The sequence below is a fragment of the Ochotona curzoniae genome, unplaced genomic scaffold, assembly GCF_017591425.1.
Source record: "Ochotona curzoniae isolate NIBS_2020 unplaced genomic scaffold, NIBS_Ocur_1.0 contig_2210, whole genome shotgun sequence".
Lineage (NCBI taxonomy): Eukaryota > Metazoa > Chordata > Mammalia > Lagomorpha > Ochotonidae > Ochotona > Ochotona curzoniae.
The window spans coordinates 38117323-38140232 of record NW_024465369.1 but is presented as its reverse complement, the minus strand read 5'-3'; the positions used below and the strand labels follow the sequence as shown (position 1 = coordinate 38140232).

The following is a 22910-nucleotide window of genomic DNA, read 5'->3' as shown; positions in this document are numbered from 1 at the left end:
TGTAGAATCACTTCAGCCTTCTGAGAATAGGGGAGCTCAAAATATGTTTTCTCAAAAATTTGATCTTTGTACTATAGCTTTCATTTGTTTGCACTGGAGGAGAAGGACAAGAGTAGAAATAGAAATCTCAGAGCAGTTAAAAGTCAACTTTTTGTTTAATGAAACTTTGAGGCATGCAGATCAACCTGGAATCTCTGGAGAGTTGAGAGTGAAAATGTTCTGTTTGAAAAGAAGAGAGGCTGTGGCAGGCACCATAGTGGTCACCTCAAAGGAATCCATGTGCTAACTCCTAGAATATTTCCTTAAATTGAAAAATGGGCTTTGGATATCTGATTAGGCATCTTTTAAAAATATATTTATTTTTTATTGGAAAAGACAGATACAGAGAGGAGGAGTAACAGAGAGGAAGATCTTTCATCCACCGATTCACTCCCCAAGTGCTGCTATGGCTAGAGCTGAGCTTAACCAATTCAAAGTCAGGAGTCAGGAGCCTCGTCCAAGTATCCCAGGTAGGTGCAGGGTCCCAAGGCATAGGGCCATCATCAGCTGCCTTCCCAGGGATTAGAACCAGTGCCCAAATGGGATCCTGTTGTGTGGAAGGTGAGGATTTTAGCTGCTAGGCTATTAAGCCTGCCCTGATTAGGCATCTTAAGATGGATGCCACCTCCAGGGATCACATGGATAGGTCCAACATAATTCACAATCTTTGTGACTGAAGATATGACAACAGATGCAGACGTTGGGGTGATTGAGTCATGCTTTCATTGCTGGCTTTGAAGATAAAAGAATAGGGGTGTGGACCAAGGAGTGTGGAAAATGCAGGGAAAGGGATTTTCCCTTACAGAGCTATAAAAATTGTGTGATATTAACTTGGTGCTGTTTGAAATACTACGTTAGAGGTGCTTTATTACAGCAGCAATAAGAAAAGGATGCTTTGGGTTTTTTAAAAGATTGCTTTATTTATTTGAAAAGCAAAGTAATAAGGGGAATAAGAAAGGAGAGAGAGAGAGAGAGAGAGAGAGAGAGAGAGAGAGAAAGTCAGGGTAGGGCCAGAGTCTTTGTTTTGAAGAAGAGTCCCAGTAGATAATTCAGATGAAATAATTGAAGGAGTAGGGAGAGATAGGCAAAGTCTAAGACCACAAAGAGACTGAAATTCTCTACAGACACATGGCCAGCAAGAAATTCCCAGGAATGGAGCAGATGGAGGATTTGTATGAACTCAGTTGTGCTCAAGTACAAATTATTGGGCTTGTTTGTTCTTTGTATAGCATTCAGCTTGCTGTATTAGATTCTGGATGAGATCTGTTGCCTAATCCAAAGAATTTTCTGTGTTGCCACATAAAGTAATTCTGACTGCACTAAAGCACAAATTCATACTTTTACAGACCACTTCTAAAAAGAAATAGATAAAATAGATCATTTAGCATTCAAGAAATATTTTAAAGTTGGAAATTTGTTCTCTTGTATAACTCACTTTAGTGAGTCATAGTAGAGTGAGTAACATCATCCCCCAAAATCATGTTTGCTTCCAACCTCAGAATGGAAACTTATTTACAAACATAATTAGTTGAGGCTGTTAAGGTTCAATAATGTTGGATTTACGTTAGCTACTAAACCCAAGTATTGGAGTCTCTGTAAGAGGAGGAGATGGCACAGAAGAGACACAAAAAGAAAACAGAGGCAGATATTGGAGCAGTCTACAAGACAAGGAATGCTAGGAGTCACCAGAAGCTGGAGGAGGCAGGTAGTTGTCTAACTTAGAGCCTTCAGGAAGGGCGAGATCCTGCTAGTACATAGATTCCAATCTTCTGGACTAAAGAATCATTAGGGAATGAATTTCTTAAGGCCCCACTTTTACAGTCCCATGTTATGCCAATCCTTGAAAACTAATCTGCTCAGTTATCAAGTGAGAAAGATAAAATAGATCATGTGTCTCCAAGCATCTGTGTTCTAGCAAGCAATGATTCTATGAATCCATTATTGTGTACATTATCATGATTACATAGGGAAAGAGAATTAACCATCATTGGAAATCTGCCATATGTCAAATTTTTGTTGTGTTAGTTAATCTCACAAATGCCTATTGAGTTACACACAGTTAATCTTTGTTTTATAAAAATGAGGGAACTGAGGTGCAGGAAAGTTAGGGAACTTGTACACCATGACAGACCAGGACCTGTTAAATTGTTCATTTGAGAATATCATGCCTTCAAAGCTATGGGTCTGTCTTCAAGTTGTGTTGGGAAGGTATTCTCTTGGCTATCTAATGGTTCATTCGGTGGACATCAAGGCCTTAAACTCTAGAAACATTTGCATCTTCATGTGGGCATGTATGTGCAAAAGACTCAAATATCAACAGCCTATCTAAAATCCATTGTTTGGGTGTTAAAGGTTGCTACCATGGTCAGAACACACACACACACACACACACACACACACACACACACACACACACACACACACACACACACGCCACAAGGCTGAATGGCAGCTGAGGTAAGAAATGAAGGAAGTACAACCACATGGAATAGATGACTAAAGGTCCTACATAACCTGCCAAGTTATGTAAGTCTTGGTGTAGTTTCTAGATTATATCACCTGGCATAACTGAACAAAAACAGCCCCTTAAAATTGTTTTCCATAAACCAAGGAAGGGCCAATTGAGGAAGGAATTATGAATTTGATTTTATGTAAAATCTTCCTAATGGCATCTCCTAGTAAGTTTAATAAAATGACAGCATTAAAACTTGCAGATAGGTGTCAGCATCTGGGAAGTATCTTCTGGAGATGATAATGACACTCTTTTTGTCTGTCTTGTTAAAGTATTTTTGTTTTGAGGCTGATATTGTGACACAGCCAGTTAAATGGCCGCTCACGATGCTAGTATCTCATGCCAGAATGCCAGTTTGAGTCCTGCATAATCTGCTTATAATGTGCCTTGGAAGGCAGCAGAAAATGACTCAAGTGGTTGGGTCTCTGCCACCAGCCTGGGAGATTTTGATGGAATCCTTGCCTCCTGGCTCTGGCCTGGACCAGACCTGACTGTTGCAAGCATTTGAGGAGTGAACCAATGGATGAAAGAGCTTTCTCTTTCTCCTTCTATCCCCTTTTCTCTGTTATTCTGCCTTCCAGACAAATAAAAAAGAGAATGGACTTAGGAATGGAGGGAGAGAGGAGGGAAGGAACAGAGAGAGAGAAAAATTGCACAACAACCAGGACTAGGACTCAAGTCAGGAGCCAGGACAGAAACTGCTGGCTTAGACACTTAGGTCCCTGCTATCCATGTGAAAGATTAGATAAAAGTCCTGGCTAATACACATAGTACAAAAAAATGTAATCGACAAGTGTGAGAGTGCCATTTTTAGAATTTGATTATTGTGTGCAGCCTTTGTTTATACGCCTGAGAAATACTTTTTTTTGTTTTGAATTGATTTTTTTGCTTTTCATTATTATTGTTATCTACTTGCCAGTGTTGATATCTTTACATATGGAATAATAAATGAAATTAACAGATACTATTGTAAAAATTAGGAAAAAAAGGAAATAAGGAAGGATGGGGAAAATGGATGGAAAATTTAGGCAGGAAGTGGGAGTAGGGTGGGAAATATCAGAAAACTCTTAAATATGTATTGTGATACATGTGAATTTTTTCCACTTCACATTAATCTTTTTAAAGCAGAAGTCCATCTCAGGATCAGTGGCACCCTGGGATGAGATTACATAATGTGAACGCCTTGTTTATGGCCATGGAGGCTGATGAATTCAAGATAAGCACCAGCAGATTCAGTAGTGAGTGAGGGTGACTCTTGCTGCTTCAAAGATCTTTTTGGTGTGTCTTAACATTATGAAAGGAATGGAAGGTGACATTGTATACTCAAGAGGCAGAATAAATTGCAAAACCTAGCATTCCACTAAAATTGCCTTCATGTGCACAGGAATTCCACTGATGAAGTCAGAACACTTCTGTCTTAATTATTCCTGAGAGGCTCCACCTCTTAATACCACTTTAGGATTGGATTTCATCTTAAATTTTGGAGGGACAGATACATCATACCATAATAACACACGATTATTCATAGAATGTCCTAAAAATCTTGCCTCTATAAAGTTAGTAATAGTGCTCCCTGCTTCTAGTGATTGAGTTCACCTTATTTTTTGTTTGATAAACTTAGCTAAATTTGTGTCAATTTTTTTCTTTTCCAAGAGCCAACTTCTGTTATCTTGACTATTGCATCATCTTCACTATTGTATCATATTCTCTACTTTTTGATTTTTTTCCTTCTAGTACTTATTATGGACTTCCTTCTGCTCACTGTAAAATTAGTTTGCTATTATTTGGCTAGTATCTCAGAGTAGTTGCTGAGCTTCTTAAAACCTGCATGCTTTGGTGTGCTGACTTTTGTTTTCATTGGTCTCAAAATATATTTTTAAACTTCTCTATTATTTGTTAGTGGTTTTTTTTTTTAAAGTGTATCGGTGTTTCTTAGCTAATGGAGAGTTGGATCATATTGTTTGACTCATAGTTCCAATCTCTGCCTTTTGACTGGAGTGTTTCATTCACTTTTGTTTAAAGTAACTGATGATAAGCTGGCAATTACACCTATATGTTACTCAATTTCTCTATCTCTTATGTCTTGTTTATTCCTGTGGTCCTCCTATACTTCCTTCTTTGGTGTTTAACACGTATTTTCTAACACATCATGTTATTTCACCTGTTTCTTTTCTGTTGTTAGTGTTTGGGGATTGAATCAACGTTTTCTTTTGTAACAGTCTACTTTGGATTATAGCATTTGATATAGTATATAAAATCTTTGTTCCTGTATAGTTCTGTTCCCTCTTTGTTCTTCTGTGTTATTATTGTCCTATAAATTTTCCTTATACATTATAAGCCTATAATGTAGTTTTCATAGTTACTGCATTATGCAATTGTGTTTTAAATAAGATATGAGAGAAAAGAGTTAAAATTATACTTTTATATTACATATAGAGAGCCTTTATCAGTGCTATTATTTCTTCATGTTGATTCAAATTACTCTCCAGTGTCCTTTCATATCAGATCAAATGCTTCCATTCAGTGTTTCTTATAAGACAAATTGCACAAAATTGTCAGCTTCTGTTTATCTGACCAAGTCTTTTTTTTTAAGATTTATTTATTTATTTTATTGGAAAGGCAGATGTACAGAGAGGAGGAGAGACAGAGAGGAAGATCTTCCGTCCAATGATTTACTTCCCAAGTGGCTGCAATGGCCAGTGCTGTGCCGATCCGAAACCAGGAGCCAGCAACTTCTTTCCAGGTCTCCCACGTGGGTACAGGGTCCCAAGGCTTTGGGCTGTCCTCGACTGCTTTGCCAGGTCACAACCAGGGAGCTAGACGGGAAGTGGAGCTGCCGGGATTAGAACTGGCTCCCATATGGGATTCTAGCACATTGAAGGCGAGGACTTAAACCATTGTGCTATGGTGCTGGGCCCCTGACCAAGTCTTAACACCTTCATTTTTTATGTGTATTTTTTTCTGATTTAAGGTCTTTTCATAAAATTATTGTGAAATCAGGCTTACAACCTGTTGATGCTCAAGGTTTCTGATTATGGAGCTATTTATCTTTTTTTTTAAGCTATGAATCTTATTGAGCTTTTGATCTTATTGAGAATACTTGCATATCATGAGTCATGTCTCTCTTATTACTTTCAAGATTGTTTTATTGACAAATAGTTCAATTCAGATTAAAAATAGTCTTAATTAAATTTTACTTTTTTAGTTAAAATAGTTTTAATTAGGAAATATCCCTTTCTGCTTCTGCTACTTGTAGTTTTATGAGCCTTAAAACATAAGTTATTATTTATTTTAATAAAATATGGGAGGTTTCTAGTTATTATTTCTTTAGATATTTTCTGCCCTATTCCTTCCTGTCTTTCTGGAAATACTGAATATCCATGTGTTTATATGCTTGGTGGTGTCCCACATGTCTGGGAGACTCCATTTATTCTTCTCGTTCACTGTTTTCATTTTTGCAGTCTCAATATTTCCAGCTGATCTTTCTTCAAGTTCCGTGATTCTTTCTCCTACCTTCTTAAACAGGCTGTTGGCATTTTCTGGTGAACCTTCCATTATAGGTGCTGAAATTTTCAAGTTCTAAATTTCTGTTGGTTGTCTTTTAATAATTTCTATTTCTTCATTGGTATTCTCTACTTGGAAGACATTATTCTTTTTTTTCAGTATATTTAGAGCATCTCAGTTAAATTATTTAGTAAGTCCACCATTTGCAGTTGCTCAGAGACAATCTATTGACTGCTTTTTGTTTTTTCTTCAGTTATACGTTTTCTTTTATTCACAGTTTTTAATTGAGCATTCTAAATGTAATAATTTTAAAACTCTGAAAAATTAGAATATGTCTATGTACTCCTCCAACCCCAACACCTCTGCCATGCAGCGATGCCATGCAGCGATCATTTGTATTTATTGTTATTTATTGTTTATGACTGTTTGTTGTTTAATGATTTACCTTAGCTGAATCTTTGAAATCTGTGTTCCTTATTGAGTGTGGCCACTAAGGTTTCCACTCAGCCAACTCAAATGTCAGTTAATGGTTAGACAGAAATTTCCTTAAAATCCCTGAACAACTAGATCTGACTTCTACAGGGAGACTCTGACAAGGTTTCCTTAACTAACTTTCTACTTGCATCGAGCTTCAGTTTCAGTCAGAAGAGAGCTGTCAGCAACTGGACATTTATGTAGGTCTAAGCGTGTGAGACAAAGAGAGTGAGTGAGTGTGTGTGTGTGTGTGTGTGTGTGTGCGCGCCCTTCTGCATTTCTTAGAAATATCTTAAAGCTTTTCAAAACTGGCTGAGAGCACTATCTTTCCAATTTAGCCTTTTTAATTTTTTCATCTAAACTTTAATTTTTTGGCCTAAACTTTTATCACTACCTAAGCAATACCAATCTTAAACAAATGTTGTTGATTTTTTTTCCCACAAGTGTCCCTGGGCAGGTTAAGACTATATTCACCAAACAAGTTCTAAGTCAGATCACATAAAGACAAGCTCTGAGCAAGATTCCCACCAAACTGCAGAGAAAGTCAGATAATGACACTTCTCTAGGACAGAGGCTTTGGGAAGTTCTAAACCTGTTCTTCTTTCAGTGGCAGCTAGGCTGCTGATTTTCATAGCTCCCTAGAGATAGAAAGGTGGAGAGCAGATTACAATGCCACAAAACTCACCATTCATGTAGTAAAAATAGATGCTTGTTTTGATTTCAAACAAATAAAGAAAACCTTTAAAATATTAAAACTTGACAGTACCATCACCAGTCATCTTGGGAACATGATGAAGGCTTGTGTTTTATGTAACTTTTTCAGACAAGAACCTCAGGGCATTCTTACTGTTATTTTAGCCTTTTCAGGGCTGTTGGACATTACTATGCCAATATTTAATATTGTTAATTTCGGAAAGAGTTGTATTTCAAGGAGGGTTATTTCCATCTTCTTTTAGTTGTCTAGCAAGAAGCTGGCTCAGCAGGTCTGGCTGAGCTGAGTGGAAGACAACACGGGTATAAGCTCTGAGACTTCCCGTTAGGGTCAGGGATATTTTCTTTGCCAGGAGTGGCCTATTTTTCTGCTTCCTTTCCTTAAAAAATATGCAGAGTGTTATGAGATTGGAGCGTTTTCTCTGGGATGCTGTATGACTGACCTAAACATACCTTTTAGGGGAATAATATGGGCTGGATACAACTGGGCTTGAATATTTTTCCCCCAAATAGCCCTACTTTGTAAATATACCTCAAGGCACTAGTTGTACCTGTGTCTGTGCTATGATTGCATAATGTTAATTACAAGAATAAAACATCAGTGGAGAGGAGGCATTAGTAATGGAGTTCTCTTCAAAATCCATCTTACACTCAAGAAATCTATTTCTCAAGCAAGAAAATATCCATTATTAAACATATAAAATTAAAATATGTAATTTCTGTATAATTTTTATGGCTGTGAACATGAAGGCTCAAATGAAAGACAAACCTCATTACTCCTATTTATTTCAGACTTACGGGCTTGTCACTGTAGTAAAACTGTCATAGAGAAAAAAACCTATAAAAATGTTCCATGAATGAGATGCATAAGTAAGTACCAAACTCCAATGTAATAAAGTAACTATGTAGGTCAGCTATGCCTTGGATTGATGCTCTGCAGTAAAGAGAATTATGACAACTTGGAAGCCTAACTAGTTGGTGTAGACCTCTCATTTAACATAACTTCAGTTAATATTTTGATAAGTTTAATCCACTCTCATTTTTTTGCTGTATATACATGCACGAAGGGCTTGTTGTTAAAGTACCCCCTTAGCCTGGGGGGGGGTACTTTATATATGGAAGTGGCCACAGTGCATTCATAGAGATGTGATAGGGCCATTTGAAATTTGCAGCAGGATAGAGAACCTTAATTATACTCTGTAATAGCACTTCAGTGAGTGGACACATTTTTTCTCTGTTGCCTTCCAAACTATAACATCTTTACTGCTCTTAGGAGTTCAGCAATCTAACACACCATGTTTCACCTGTTGTTATAATGAAAGAATGATCTTTGTGATAGAAGAAACTGACCTTTATCAGGAGCCTTCTCTTGCCATGCCCTCTTCAAGATTACATAGTTGAATACTCAGACTAGTGAAAGGTGTTTTATCTTCTGTTTTCCATCATGAAAATTGAAAATTAAAGATATTGTATGTTTAGCCAAGTTCTCACAGTTAGGAGCCACTGACTAGGATTAGGGGAAAAAGCAACAGATTTGTTTGGCTGTGAAACCACGTGGTTGTCCTTAGATGAGGCTATATAGTAGACACCAGCCATTCACAGGAATGCAGCCTCTGAGTCAGAAAACATAGCACCAAAATGACACTAACTCCAGAGGCCATGCATTCCATCACCTGTACATCTTAAAGAAATAAAGGGTAAAATGTATTATTTGATTGCCATATATTTATGTTTTAAACAGAATGCTGAAAGCAAGAACAGGGATATTGTGATAAAATGTCCTTGGACAACACTTTAAAGGCAAATTCATTAATAGGGCAATGATAAACACATTTTAGAGCATCTTCTTCTGTTGCTACAGTGTGAGAACTGACAGGCTGGTTCAGCCTGCTAATTGCACCCTATTTCCTTAGATTTTATGACTAACAAGTCTGTTTGATAACCTTTAAAGATATACCAAAGACAGTACGACATTATTAATCTCCCAGTCCTGGGTGTGTTCCATACTTTCCTGCTGGGATCCCAGCTTTGAGTCCCGCTGGTATTGGCTTAATTCCTTAATCTCCTAATTAAAGACAGCTTCAAATGATTCTGTGCAGCTGAAGGCTTGTGGAAAGGTCTTGGAGTTCAGGCTTACCTGAGAAGAGACAAGTAGGAGAAGCAGTTTCCCTTTGTGAACCAAAGTTCAGACTTAGGTCTAGTCAATGAAACAAAATATCAAATACTACCACATATAAACTGCAGATAAAAAATAAAAAAATAAATTTTTTTCAAAGCATGAAAAAAGAAATGTCTGGCCTAAATAATTCTTTGAGGTTGTGACTGTTTCCCTTTCTGGATTGGAACTCCACTGAATAATGTTCAGATTCACTAAAAGGCAATTAACAGTCACTCCTTGACCATGAGAAAATAGATACTGTCCATATTTAAGCATCTATGCCCACCTTAATGATAAAATTTTAATTAATTGTTACATCTTATTTAATGACATTAAGGAGAGGATGTTAGTTCTGTCTTCAAAATGTTGGATTTGAAATTCTAGGTATAATCAAGAACAAGTGTCCAGGAAGCACTTGGAAGTCTTCCTGCAAAACTTTTCAGGACTCATGGGCTTGCTATACAGATGTGAGTCATCAATATGGCTAAGTAGCTTTGCTCACAAACTGTGTCACTGGAATCTCAATGTGTCAGTTGAGCTCTTGCGGTATAGCCATGTTCATCATTTCCACTGTGTATCCTGTCAGTTCTGTTATTTGCTGTACCAGTACAGAAAACACATACTTTTAAAGTTTTTCTTATGATGTGGCTTTGCCTGAGATTAATTACTGTGAACTTTTCCTCTATCAGTGAATTCTTGCCCTTTAAAGATCTGCTTAAACCCGCTTCCCGTATCAAGTGTTTTCCAAATATCATTTCCTACCCACCCCCTGCAAAAAAATAGATTCTTCTTTTCTCTTTTCCCATATATCTTACATTTCCTTCCATTTGGGCGTTTATCATAATTCATCATTATTTTTGTGATGTTTCTGAAGATACAGTCCCTTTGGTTTTTTCCCTTACTCCCTTATGCTGTCTGTATAGGGAAGCCTACGATAGGATTAAAATCATGTATGGATGGATTTCTGTGTGCCAGTACCTTCCAACAAAACAAATAAAGGAAAAATACCATTGTTACTCTCTTTGTGCGAAATGTATCTAACTACTGCCTAGCAGTTAGAAAAACCCATCTAATTATGATTCTTGACAAGGAGTAAAGTTCTATGAGTTTCTGGTGAACATGTGTGATAAATTCCTAGGTTGAAAACAGAAATGTTGACATCAGTACATTATAATGATTAGCATAATTTTATTCCAATATTTTGTCTTCTAATTTGGAGATTCTCTTTTGGGGGACTTAGCTGTAAAAGTACTTCAAGGTTTATTTTCACACTTTCTGTGTTCAAACCTACGCTAACGTTTTCAGACAGTTAATGAGGCTGAGGTCACTTATCTTGGGGCATTTTCGTTTGCCTTGTTTTGTTTTTACTTGCATTGATTTTCCTTCTACTGTCCTTTACAATTTGTCACCCCTGAGGTTTCCGTTTACCTCACTGGCCCTCCCTTTAGGTACCACCACACTTCAGGGATGTATTTGCGGTAATAGGGCAATTCTCTTTTATCCCTCCACAATCAATATTTTTGAGCTTATGAAACTAACTTTGAAGTCAGTTGGAGTTTCACATTTGGAAGATACACTGAAGGAGAATCTAAACTGTAACTAAGCTAAAGCTTTTCATGCAGCCAATTCTAATTGAAAGATAATTGATTTTTTTTTTTTTACAATTAGCTTGTTATTTTAAAATGAATCCTGACCTTAGTGAGGTCTCACTTCTAGTGTTAAAGTGAACTAGTAAGTGGTTAGTTTTTATCTTTTAAGGTAATTTCACTGAAGTTTGAAAATTGTTTATTGTACTTCACTCAAGCTCTTATGTGAAGTTTTTTTCTGTCATGTTTTCTCAAGTAATATTCCCATTGTAGAGATCAAAATAGTATTGTGACTTGAATGTAAGAATATGTTAAACATAGAAAATAGAATAGATCTGTTTAATGAAAACGCAAATCTCAGAAACATTTGAATGTTGTTTTCAACCAATATCACATTAATTCTATGTGTTTTTTTCTCTCTGTTGGGTACTAATATACAGAAAAAGTTTGGCAACATGCAAGCTTACCCAACACTCAAATTGCTATTCATCTGCACTAGGTGATGAATAAAAGTCTTTCCTCCTGCCTCAAGGAAATAATTGACACGTATGTGGCTATGGATGGTCAGATCTAGTCCTTATCTGTCCAGAAAAACATGAACAGAAACTAAAGGAGCTGTTTAATGAAGAAACATGTGGCAGCATGAACACAGCAATAGATCCATAGGATCCAGGGACCAACATCCTGCACAGAACATAAGGGAGAGTGTTTTTTTCCCTCACTCAGTAAAGATTTGGCACTCTGGGAGCCAGGGCCAGCTTTGATGAAGTGGCTTCCAGGCAGTGTATTTTGACAAGGGTCCTTGAAGGAAAGAATAAGTTTCCCCAAAGATTGGGAATAGGGTGGGCTCATAAGCACCTGTAGCCTTACAATTATGCCCTGCCAGCTAAGAACCAGTGAGTTGGCATAAACTCACTTGCAACTGCAAGTTGTGGAGACCTGGGAGTGAACAAGTTATTTGATCAGTCTTTCCAAATTGCAGTGACTCCTTATTCTGATGCTTGTCCAAACAGAAAATCTTAGTGTTGGAATGGTGTTTGATATTTCTAGGAAGACATTAGAGACTGAAAAAAAAAAAAAGGATAATTCAACTTTGACCATTAGTTCAAGCTTCCAAAAACCTGTCAAAATTAGGTAGGTGGCACTTTGTAGGTGGAAACAGGATCCAGATTGAGGGAAGTGATTGTCCTAGCCTTCAACTGCTTAGATCCCATTGAAAAAAAAGTATATTTTGGTTTGACTTTCATACTTGAGAAGACTGTGAACAAGCAGGGCTACATTTAATAAAAGCATCAAATGTCCCAGAAGGAGTTACTGAAAGGATTGCAGGTGGGAAAAGTGCAGTTTCAGGTGAGTGTGGAAGGGAATGTGCTAGTTACTGGTGCATGTTTTAGGCACTGTCAGACAATGAGAGGAGCACAGAATAGTGAGACTTATCTGTTCCAACAGCAACTAGTTGAAAGATAGGAAATCAGTTTGAATAAAGGAGACCTCATAAGCCAAAGGGTGTTGACCAATGAGAGTTGACTTAAAAAGCAGAAAGGGTTTGGACCTTTTCCTTTGTGAGTAAATTCTTTCTGGAAGCATTTATTCATTTTTATTGGAAAGGCAGATTTACAGAGAAAAGGAGAGACAGAGAGAAAGATCTTCTGTCTGCTGGTTCATTCCCCAAGTTGCCACAATGCCAGAACCAAGCAATCCAAAGCCAGGAGCTTCTTCTAGATCTTCCACATGAGTGCAGGGACCCAAGGATTTGGCCAATCCTCCACTGCTTTCCCAAGCCACAAGCAGGGAGCTAAATGGGAGTGGCGCAGCTGGAACATGAATTCGCACTCATATGGGATTCTGGTGGTTGCAAGGTGAGGCTTTAGTCACTGATCCATTCACAGCAGCCCCTGTGATTCAGTTCTTAACACTACATTGTTGAAATTACAAAAGGTGCCATTAAATGAAGATTTTTCTGTGATGCTTTTAATATCTGCTATGTGATGGATGATACACTAATCACTTGGCATAAACTGTTACGTCAGTGAGCACAATAGCCGTCTAAGTAGGGGCATTATAGCAATTTGGAAAGTGAAATATAAGTACTTTGCCTGAGATCCCTTTGCTTGGGCATTTGAGTGACCTATGTCTGATTTCCAAATTGTGATCTTAATTACAATATAAAAATTTGGTTTTAGAGGGAAGGAGGGGAAGGAAAAGACGTAGAACTAGTGGAGAAACAGAGTGCTGTCTACTGACTCTCTTCCCTAATGGCAGCAGTAATTCAACTAACTGAGCCATCACCTGTCTCCTCCCCAGGGTTTAAAGCAACACTGCTAGCAAGCCAAAATTTTGATATGGGACCAAGAAATAGCTCAAACCCTCCAACATAGGAAGTGTGGGCTTTCCAACCAGAATCTTAGTTTCTTGTTCTAATACCTACCCCATAAACAATATTTTAAAAACTGTTGCTCAATTTTATGAATCTATGTCACCACAGAACATTGACTTTCAGAAAGTTAGACTGGCACAAGAACCATATTATTATTTCTGTGGACTGAATGTTCTTGTGCCCACCAAAAAGGCACCTTTGGACACCTTATCTCTAAACATGAGGGTATTTGGAAGTGGAGTATTTTTAGAAGAACCTAACAGCGGAGCCCTCCAGAATGGGACTAGTGCCCTTAAAAAAGAATCCAGAGAGATCCCTCACCCCTTTTGCTATGTAACTTTACAGCAAGAAGGCACCTGACAACAGATTGCCCAGCACTTTGATTGTTATCTTTGTAGCCTCAGGAACTGTGTGCTATAAATGTTTATTGTTTATAAGCCATCCAGTTTATGATGTTTTACTAAAGCAGGCCAAACAGACTAACATAGTAATGTAAATATGAAGACAAATCAAATTTCCTGTCCCTCACACAGCCCTTAGTTTTTGTACCTGTGCAACACTAAACAAAAAATGCACAGGTTATGTGCAGAAAATCTTGTTGCACTGTTGGCACTGATAGTCGTTTCAAACCTTTTCTCTAGCACCTCAGCTGGATTGCAACTCCTAAAGTTGTTTCTCCCTTTCTGGACTTCAGTCGTCATGGTGGGTACAATTATTTGCCACCTTGTGGACATAACCACCTGACAAATTTTTCATTTCAAATTCAAGCAAGTGGTTTTTAATCTTGTGTTATTTAAATGTCAGTGTTACTTCTCATCTCCCCAGTCACAGTCTCCCTGGGAGCAAAGACCATGGTTTGTTCTTTCCAGAAATCGCTTCAGCAGTGTGTTCTACATCGTTCATCAATTTCAGAATGGTTTCAGGCATTCCCTGAACTGAAGCAGACTCTAAGCCTTTTTAGATTTAAAATGTATCTTTCAGAAACACTGGCTCCATAGGTGCTTTGTCATTGTGTTTTCTTTGGAAATTTTGTAAGCAGAGACTTAAGTTCTCTCTCCAATGATCAAATCCAGATCTCCTCTCTTCTTCCGTTCACCAGAGTCCTTATTTTCCTCAGCATCTTCCTGTTGACTACCTCTCCCTTCTTTTGTCTGTGTGACAACCCACAATTTTCGCTCTATCCCTACTTGTTAACTCCTTCTGAAAAGCAATGAAAAAAATAGAATCATCTAAGATTTTGGAGCCAGATGTTGATGCAAACCACAGATGTATTTAGGAATGTTATTATGCATCTCTGCTTCTCAGCTTTTGGATACAAAAATGTAGAGAATTACCCCCGTCTCAAAGGATTTATGTGAGAACAAAGCAAAGTAGCTATGCAAAGCATCTGACCCTTAGTTCACAGTGGATGACGGTAACTTTAAGCTTTCTATTTCTTTCTTCCTTCTCCCTCACCTTGATTCTTCCTTCTCCTAGACATATATTTCTCTGTATATTTTCTTCCTGAGTGATCTCATCCACTTTATCTACAAAGGACAATCTCAGATATGTGTCTTGAAGGCTGATGTAGTTTCTGTTCCTAGAATTTTCAGCATCGATCACATCCCAGGCACAATGTCATTTTTCTGCAACTCTCTGCTCTTTTTAGACAGTTCACTTCTGCTGGTAGTTTGCACATTCTCATGATCAAAAATCAGGCATCAAAGTCCAGCCTCCACGGCCTGTGAAGTGCCTCATTAGTCATCACCACCATCTCCCTACTTGCATGACTGCTGTCATCTTCTAGAATCTCTTCCCCACCTTTAGCCTCTCCTGGTTTGCTCTTTTCACTCAATAGCTCTGGACTAAGCTCCCTGAAAACACAGATGAAGTCGTGTCTCTCCCTATTGCCTGTGCTAAGGTCTCAGTGACTTAGTCCTGACCTTCTCAGGTATTACCAGTATATGATGAATTGTGCCAAGGACACTCCTTGCACGCTGCTATGCCTGTATCTTGTTCTTGCTGTTACCCCGCCAGTGTCTCCTTGCTGAATTCTTGACTTTCCTGAAAGACTCCAAGATTTTGACATTTGTTCAAAAAACTGACTTTTTACATGGTCCCTTTGCCCTACTATTTTACCCTCTAACTAACCCTTATATAGATTCTTGCTCTACACAGGCTTCTGCAAAGGCCCACGATAGTTCTTCCTACACTCTCAGCTCAAACTAGGTCAAACTCTCCGATCTGTGTAATCACAGGACACTCTGAGGATGATGGTGTGGAAAAAAAGTATATTGATGGCATAGAATGAACTGGCAGGTCAAAGAATTCTTGCAAGAAATGTCTAAATTTAGTCCACACTCTTTTATATAATTGCAAATGACTCCATTAGGTGAGATAGTCACAGTAGGTACAATATCATGTTTCTGTAATTTGCTTTAATTGAAACAGAATGTTACATTTCATTTCTGTCAAGTGGATAGTAGCCAACAGGTAGGGAAGAGACTTTTTTATTCTTTATTCATTTTAGAAAACAAAGCTTTATTTTAAAAAGTATTTGGCCTTTTTAATTTTTTGATTTGGGCTCCATGTAAGAAGTACAAGACTCAACTATTTTTTTTTATCAAAGCTTTTATTTTTAAGCCAGACCATCGAAACTAAGTTTATGCACCATTAATGTATGATGTGCAGTAAGGAATCAATAATGTCATGAATATGCACATGACACAGATCAGGAATAATTAGATCTGGTTTATTAATGATGGCAAATGATGCCCATGTCCCCCACTTGTTTGTGTATCTGCTGGCCACTTCATGCTAGTTACTTCCATCCTGTTTTTGGTACAATTTTCCTCTGTATCATACAGAATCTATGATTTATATCCAGGAACTTTATAATTTCACATTAAAGCAGGTAAGTCATTTTGTTATGGCCACTGATAATTCATCATTATTGCTCTGTGACTAAAATTATCCCTTCTTAATGAGGATAGATAATCCTGCTACTAGTGTACTTTCACTGGGTTTGTTTTCAAATAAGCATCCTTTTCTCTTTTCTTCCCACTTGCTATTGTTTTTCTAATAGCTTCAAAGAAAGCCTGGAGAAATCATCATACTCTGACTGGCTAATCAATAATAGCATTGCGGAGTTGGTTGCTTCAACAGGCCTTCCAGTGAACATCAGCGATGCCTACCAGGATCCACGTTTTGATGCTGAGGTAAGAGGAGTCCTCTGGTTGCAGTTGTAGCATTCAGTGGTCACACTGTGGACAGCATGCAGATCAACGGCAGCCCCAGTGTGTCCTAGCAGGTCCTTTGACTCCTTCTGCTGGGATGTGCTTTTCAACATCATCTACTGCTGATTGATAGGAGGGCTTCCTATCTTGACCTGATTTGTGGCAAAATGGCTCTGCTTAGTCTGATTCTCTTTTATAATTATGTCTGTTCTATATCAAACTATGTAACATTTGGTAATAAAAATATGTATATAATAACATAGTCATTTCCCAACACATGCTTGAAAAACTGCTATATTTTAAAAAATTTCTCCCAAGAAGACAGCAAATTGGTTGATATTATTGATCCTTATTAACTAGGTAGGCACATTGTGTTGATATGCAGAACATACTAAACTAATTTTAGAATTTATATTCTCAGCATCATAGAAATAAACTCACATGAAATTATAGGATGCCTGCATATGCAGATATGGATTCATACACACAGAAAAGTAAAAATGCAAAGTTTCCTATTCCAGATTCCCAAGCTGAGCCCAGAATCCTGGCAAGAGTTTTATGGTGAAGTAGAAGGGGAGCTGTGTGCTTCAGGCTACACTGAGTAAGTAGGGAGGCTTTGAGGAACTGAGATTGGTTTTGTGTGCTTGAAGGTCATGGTGGATGAGGCTTGAGAGAGAAGTCAGGGCCAAGAGGCTTTGAAAGCCATGCTAAGGTGCTTAACAGTTTATCCATGTAAAGGGGACTCTGTAGTTGAGTTTTAAATGGAGTAGAAACAGGAGTTGTTTGGGGATGGTCACACTGGCTAGTGTGATGATAACTGAGCACTTAATCCCTGCCATCCTCAGAGGTCAGTGTCATCATCCCAAAATTACAGAAGTTGAGAGCCAGTCAGTGGCCCTGGAGATGGACAGGGCTCAGTGCAGTAATTTCTGAGACTACAGCCTAGGCTCTTAGCCCTGCCGTGTACTCACCTGTTTGCCTGATGACAGGGATGATATTGTCTGATGACATTGTCTAATGACTGATAATGGCAGGGAACTTGAGATCCAAGTCTAATTTATAGCTTCAGTCAAATCATCTTTGATCTTTCTGCATTTCTGGCATATGAAGTCTGAACTTTGAGTTAACTTCCTTGGAAAGCACCCAGTCAAAAGCATGTTCAGTTCTCCTCTTGTAAAGATTACCATAGTCTGGGTTCTGTGACTGGCACAGTGAAAGTGACTTACAAATGCCCATATTTACATTTTATATCATGTGATTGGGTTGGACCAATATATGAAATTTTGCCTGTTGCTGTGTCTCTCATTTCCTTTATTAGGGAGATTAATAGCAAAGAAAATATTTCCATTAGCATGGTTTCTTAAAGAAATGCTCTCAGCAGTCAATGTTTTGAAACTCAGTGGTAACTGAAAAACCTGAGAGGCCTTAGTCTACACCAAAATCATCAATTGCATTATTTGCTATTGAAGTTAACTTATTGGACTAGACCTCAGTGGATGAAGGTCATTATATACCAAAAATGTAATGTGAAATTTGCTAGCACTCTACACCTAGCTTTGGACCACAAAAAAAAAAAAAAAATCAAATTCTGGTCAACCAAAATGATCTGCTGTTAGTTCACTCAATGTTGGTACATGTATAACAGAACATGATACACAATGCATCTGTGTCTTCCTCCCAGCTTAAAAAGAAAACAAAACAAGAGTAAGAAAAAGAAGAGGATTCATAATTTTTTAATATAAAGGATATATACTTTATCAATGTGTCTGCTATTTGGGGGTTTTGTTCTGTTTATTTAAAAGCCAGAGACACAGGAAAAGGATAAGAAAATGAGAGAAGGAGGAAAGAGAGAAAGCCAGAGAAAGAGAACATATATTCTGTGGTTTATTCTCCAGTGCCTCAACAACTGGGACCAGGCTTGTAACTTCATCTCTTTATCTCAGGTAAGAGGCAGGGATGAAAGTATTATAATGAATAAGCAGGGTAGATTTGGTACTGTTCTTTCCAAAGTCCTGGGATTTTTCTTATGGTAAATGAGCAGTAGCTTCAAGTCACTACTTGCAGTAGCCCCTAGCAAGAGAATCGGTCCATCCTTTGAAGCTTTGGCTTTTTCTCATAGGGTACAAAGGTCTTAAACGATACCTTCTTCTGTGGCTTAGTGTGGCTACCTTCATTGATGAGCTTAGCTAGGTCTTTAGATAAACTGCATAGCTGCTACCATAGCATTTGATGCCTCGCTTCATACTTTTGTGTTATGGAGACTTCTATCTAAAGCTCGTGAATCAACTTCTCTTAGCTTCAGACTTCTCTTCTGAACCTTCCTCATCTCTCTCAGCCTTGATCGAATTGATTTGGGCTGGGCTTTGCCTGCAGCAGTCTTTGACTTAAGGGAATGCTGCGGCTAATCTGATCTTCCATCCAGAGTATAAAAACCTGTTCCACATCAGCAGTAAGGCTCTTTGGTTTTCTTACCATTCTCCTGTTCACTGGAGCAGTACTTGTAATTTCCTTCACAGACTTTTCCCTTGCACTCATGCCTTGGCTATCTGGCACAAGAGGTCTAGTTTTAATATGCCTCCCTCACTGATTTTAACCATTTCTGGCTTTTTGATTTAAAAAATCAAATAAATGATATAAAATAGTTCCTTTAGCTTCAACACTAGGAGGCTATCATAGAACTATTAATTGGACTAATTTGAATATTGTGTCTCTGGGAACAGGAGGCCCAAAGAAAAGCTGACAGAAATAGGCAAATGGTGGAACAGCCAGAATGCACACATTAACTAAGTTTGCCGTCTTATATGGGTACAGTTCATGCTGCTCCAAAGCAATTTTAGTGGTTCCATGTAAGACTATGATTACAGATTACCACAGCAGATAGAATAACAATGAAATATGTTATTCATATTCAAAATATGCCAGAACTTGATACAGAGGGAACACATGGAGTTAGAAAAATGGCAACAGTACACTTGCTGGAGGTAGTGCTGCCATAGACCTTCAGTTTGTAAAATCAACAATAAAATAAAGTGCAAAATACACTGAGGTATACCTGTAGAGTGTTGATAGGCGTTAAAGTCTTTTGTTTAGTACGTTTTTCAGTATAAAAGTTACTATAAAGCCTATTCTTAAAAGAATGACATGCCAGGTCATAAACTATAAGCACCTTTATCAGGGAATGAAAAATTACTGTATTTTTTCTTATGCAAAACAGCACATTTAATGACCACAATTAGCATCTCTTTTTAAAAAAGATTTATTTTTATTATTTTTTTATTGGAAAGGCAGATATACAGAGAGGAAGATCTTCCGTCCAATGATTCACTCCCCAGGTGAGTGCAACGGCCGATGCTATGCCGGTCGAAAGCCAGGAGCCTCTTCTGGGTCTCCCACGCAGGTGCAGGGTCCCAAAGCTTTGGGCCGTCCTCGACTGCTTTCCTGGGCCACAGGCAGGGAGCTGGAAGGGAAGCGGGGCTGCCGGGATAGAACCGGCGCCCATATGGGATCCTGGGCATGCAAGGCAAGGACCTTAACCACTGTGCCACTGTGCCGGGCCCCACAATTAGCATCTTAACAGCACTTCTTTTTTTTTTTAAGATCCATTTATATTTGTTACAAAGTCAGATATACAGAGAGGAGGAGAGACAGAGAGGAAGATCCTCCATCCAATGATTCACTCCCCAAGTAACTGCAATGGCTAGTGCTGCACCGATCTGAAGCCAGGATCCCGGAACCTCCTCCAGGTCTCCTACTCGGGTGCAGGGTCCCAAGGCTTTGGGCCATCTTTGACTGCATTTCCAGGCCACAAGCAGGGAGCTGGATGGGCAGTGGAGCTGCCAAGATTAGAACCAGCGCCCATATGGGATCCCAGCACATTCAAGTTGAGGACTTTAGCCGCTAGGCCACAGTGCTGGGCCCTAATAGCACTTTTTGTTAATACACTATCGTGAGAATATACCATATCCTTGTATGTGCAAGAGGACTTTTAGCACATCTTTTCCCAAGTAGCAAAATGGTGAGATGACATTTTTTTCTGCACCGTTGTTTATGCCAGTAAGGTAACTTGCCTTGCTAACCAAAAATAAAGAAAAATAATGTAAGCAAGCAAACAATATGGGCTCTCAAGCAAAAAGGCAGCGATTATTTCTGTGGAACTGAAATTTTAACTGCCCTGATCTGGTAGTTAAGAATCAGTCATGCCTTATAATAATAAAATATGGGGGGATAAGCAGTGACTATTTTGTTAAATCACCTTTTCCTATGTTAAAATAAACCATGACTTGAAACATCAATCTGCCTCGATCTTCCACCCAACTGTTTTCAATGTGCCATAGAGGTGAAACTATGTTTATTTCAGTATTCATTTCCTTGAGAGGTAGAGAAATAGGGAGTGGCGGGGAGTAGGTAGGTGTTTCCTGCTCTGGTTCGTTCCTCAAATGCCCACAATGCCTGGGCTAATTGAAGCTGGAAGTTCATTCCATATGGTGGCAGTTGGTGCAGCCATCACTACTGCCCTTCAGGGTTCACATTAACATGCAGCCGGAGTCAAGTGTCAGAGCTGAAAATTGAACTCAGAAATCGTCCAAGTCTGGACAGGGGCAAATAAAACAGTATTTTAACTACTGGGCTACATGCCATTCCTGACACTTAATTTTTAAATCCAAGTTTTAATATATACTATATCATTTTTTATTATATTTTGATTTTGAATTTTGTGGTACAATTTCATATGAACTGGAATTCCCCCCTCACCAAACTCTGATCCGCTGATAGATTTTCCCCATGTTGCTATGATAGTATAGTCCTTCATAAGGAGTCATAATTCCATCAGTCTCTTATTTAAGTGTGCCCCAACATTGCTGGTACAGACAGTGTCATACAGTCCAGCATCCCATTGTCTGTACATTTCCAACAGTTTCATTGGGAGTCCATCTTTTTGTTTGGAAGCAGGGATGCATGTTGCATTGTACTCCCACATCTGGCTATGGTAGGCCCCAGTACTGCATCACTATACATTTCTATAAATGAGAAGCCATGAAAGAAGGTCAACAACTGGTCAACAACTGGTATGAATTAGAACAACAACCACAACCACAGCAACAAAAATATCAACAGCATGAAAAAACATGCCATTGAGTAACCAACACATGAGTGACAAAAACGAAATACAAAAGTCTCTCCATATTGATTTCCACAGTGATTATACTAGCCGACACTCTCACCAACAGTGAAGAAGGGTAGGTATCTTTCTTCCCACATCCATGCCAGCAGGTGGTGGTAGTTGAGTTCTGAATGTAGGCCAGTCTCACTGGAGTTAAATGGTATTTCAACATGGTTTTCATTTGTCTCTCTGATGGCTAGGTAGCCTGGGCCTCTTTTCATATGTCTGTTAGCCATTTGAATCTGTTCTTTTGAAAAATGTCTGTTCATTTCCTTTGTCCATTTTTTCACTCATGTGTTGGTTACTCAATGGCATTATTTTTCATGGTGTTGATATTTTTGTTGTTGTGACATCATTGGGTTTGAAATCATGCCAAATATTTTAATTTATGGAAGGAAAATATGATAGAATGGTGATAGAAAATGGTCACAGATCCAGGATTAAGTTGTTGAGCTTTAATTTATGAAATCTTATAAAGATCAGTATACATTAGTTGTGCTGCAAGAGTATAATCCTTGAAATGAAAATAAGACAGTGAGGATACAGTATACAGATATACAGTATACAGTGAGTATACAGATACAACTGACTGTGTGCTTATAGTTACACAGAAAAGTCACCTTCATGGATTATTATGGTGATGGATTTTGTAGTTCATAAAGGGTTTGCTCACTGAGAAGGAGATACCCAGGTTTGTTTTTTAAGACATTGACAGTAATATTATGTATACTAATGTTCTATTGTTATAAAATAAATCACCACAAATTCAGCAGCATCAGAAAACATGAAGTCCACATAAAATAGCTGTACTCAAGAAGCAATCTGTATGTCCTACTATGAAAAAAAGTGTCACCGGGGAAAAAAGCAAGCCAATGAGAAGTGTGCTTAGAATAATGTGTAGACATTTATATGCAAAATATATGTGGATTTACATAGACAAATATGTAAATGGAAATGGTTTTCTAAGAGATAAAGCAATCTTAGCATGTTCAAGGCAGAGTTTACAATCTTTTCCCCATCCCTACTGCTTTGTTTTCCTTTCTTTCTGAAGCAATTCAATCCATCTTGGTTCCTGGGCCAGAAATTTTATCTTTATAGGCATGATTTTCCCTTTTTCTCTTATTGTACAACTTATTTATTAGAAAATGAGGAGAATCAAGATGCCAGGATAGG

General features: G+C 38.2%; 1 protein-coding gene across 2 annotated transcripts in view; it reads left to right on the top strand.

Annotated features, from left to right (window-relative positions):
- Positions 1-22910, top strand: part of PDE11A (phosphodiesterase 11A) — a 387926-nt gene that overhangs the window by 191121 nt on the left and 173895 nt on the right. For both annotated transcript variants that reach the window (XM_040971787.1, XM_040971785.1), the window contains exon 6: positions 16426-16558. In XM_040971787.1, coding sequence (XP_040827721.1) covers positions 16426-16558 — 133 coding nt within the window. The remainder of the gene's footprint in view (positions 1-16425; positions 16559-22910) is intronic.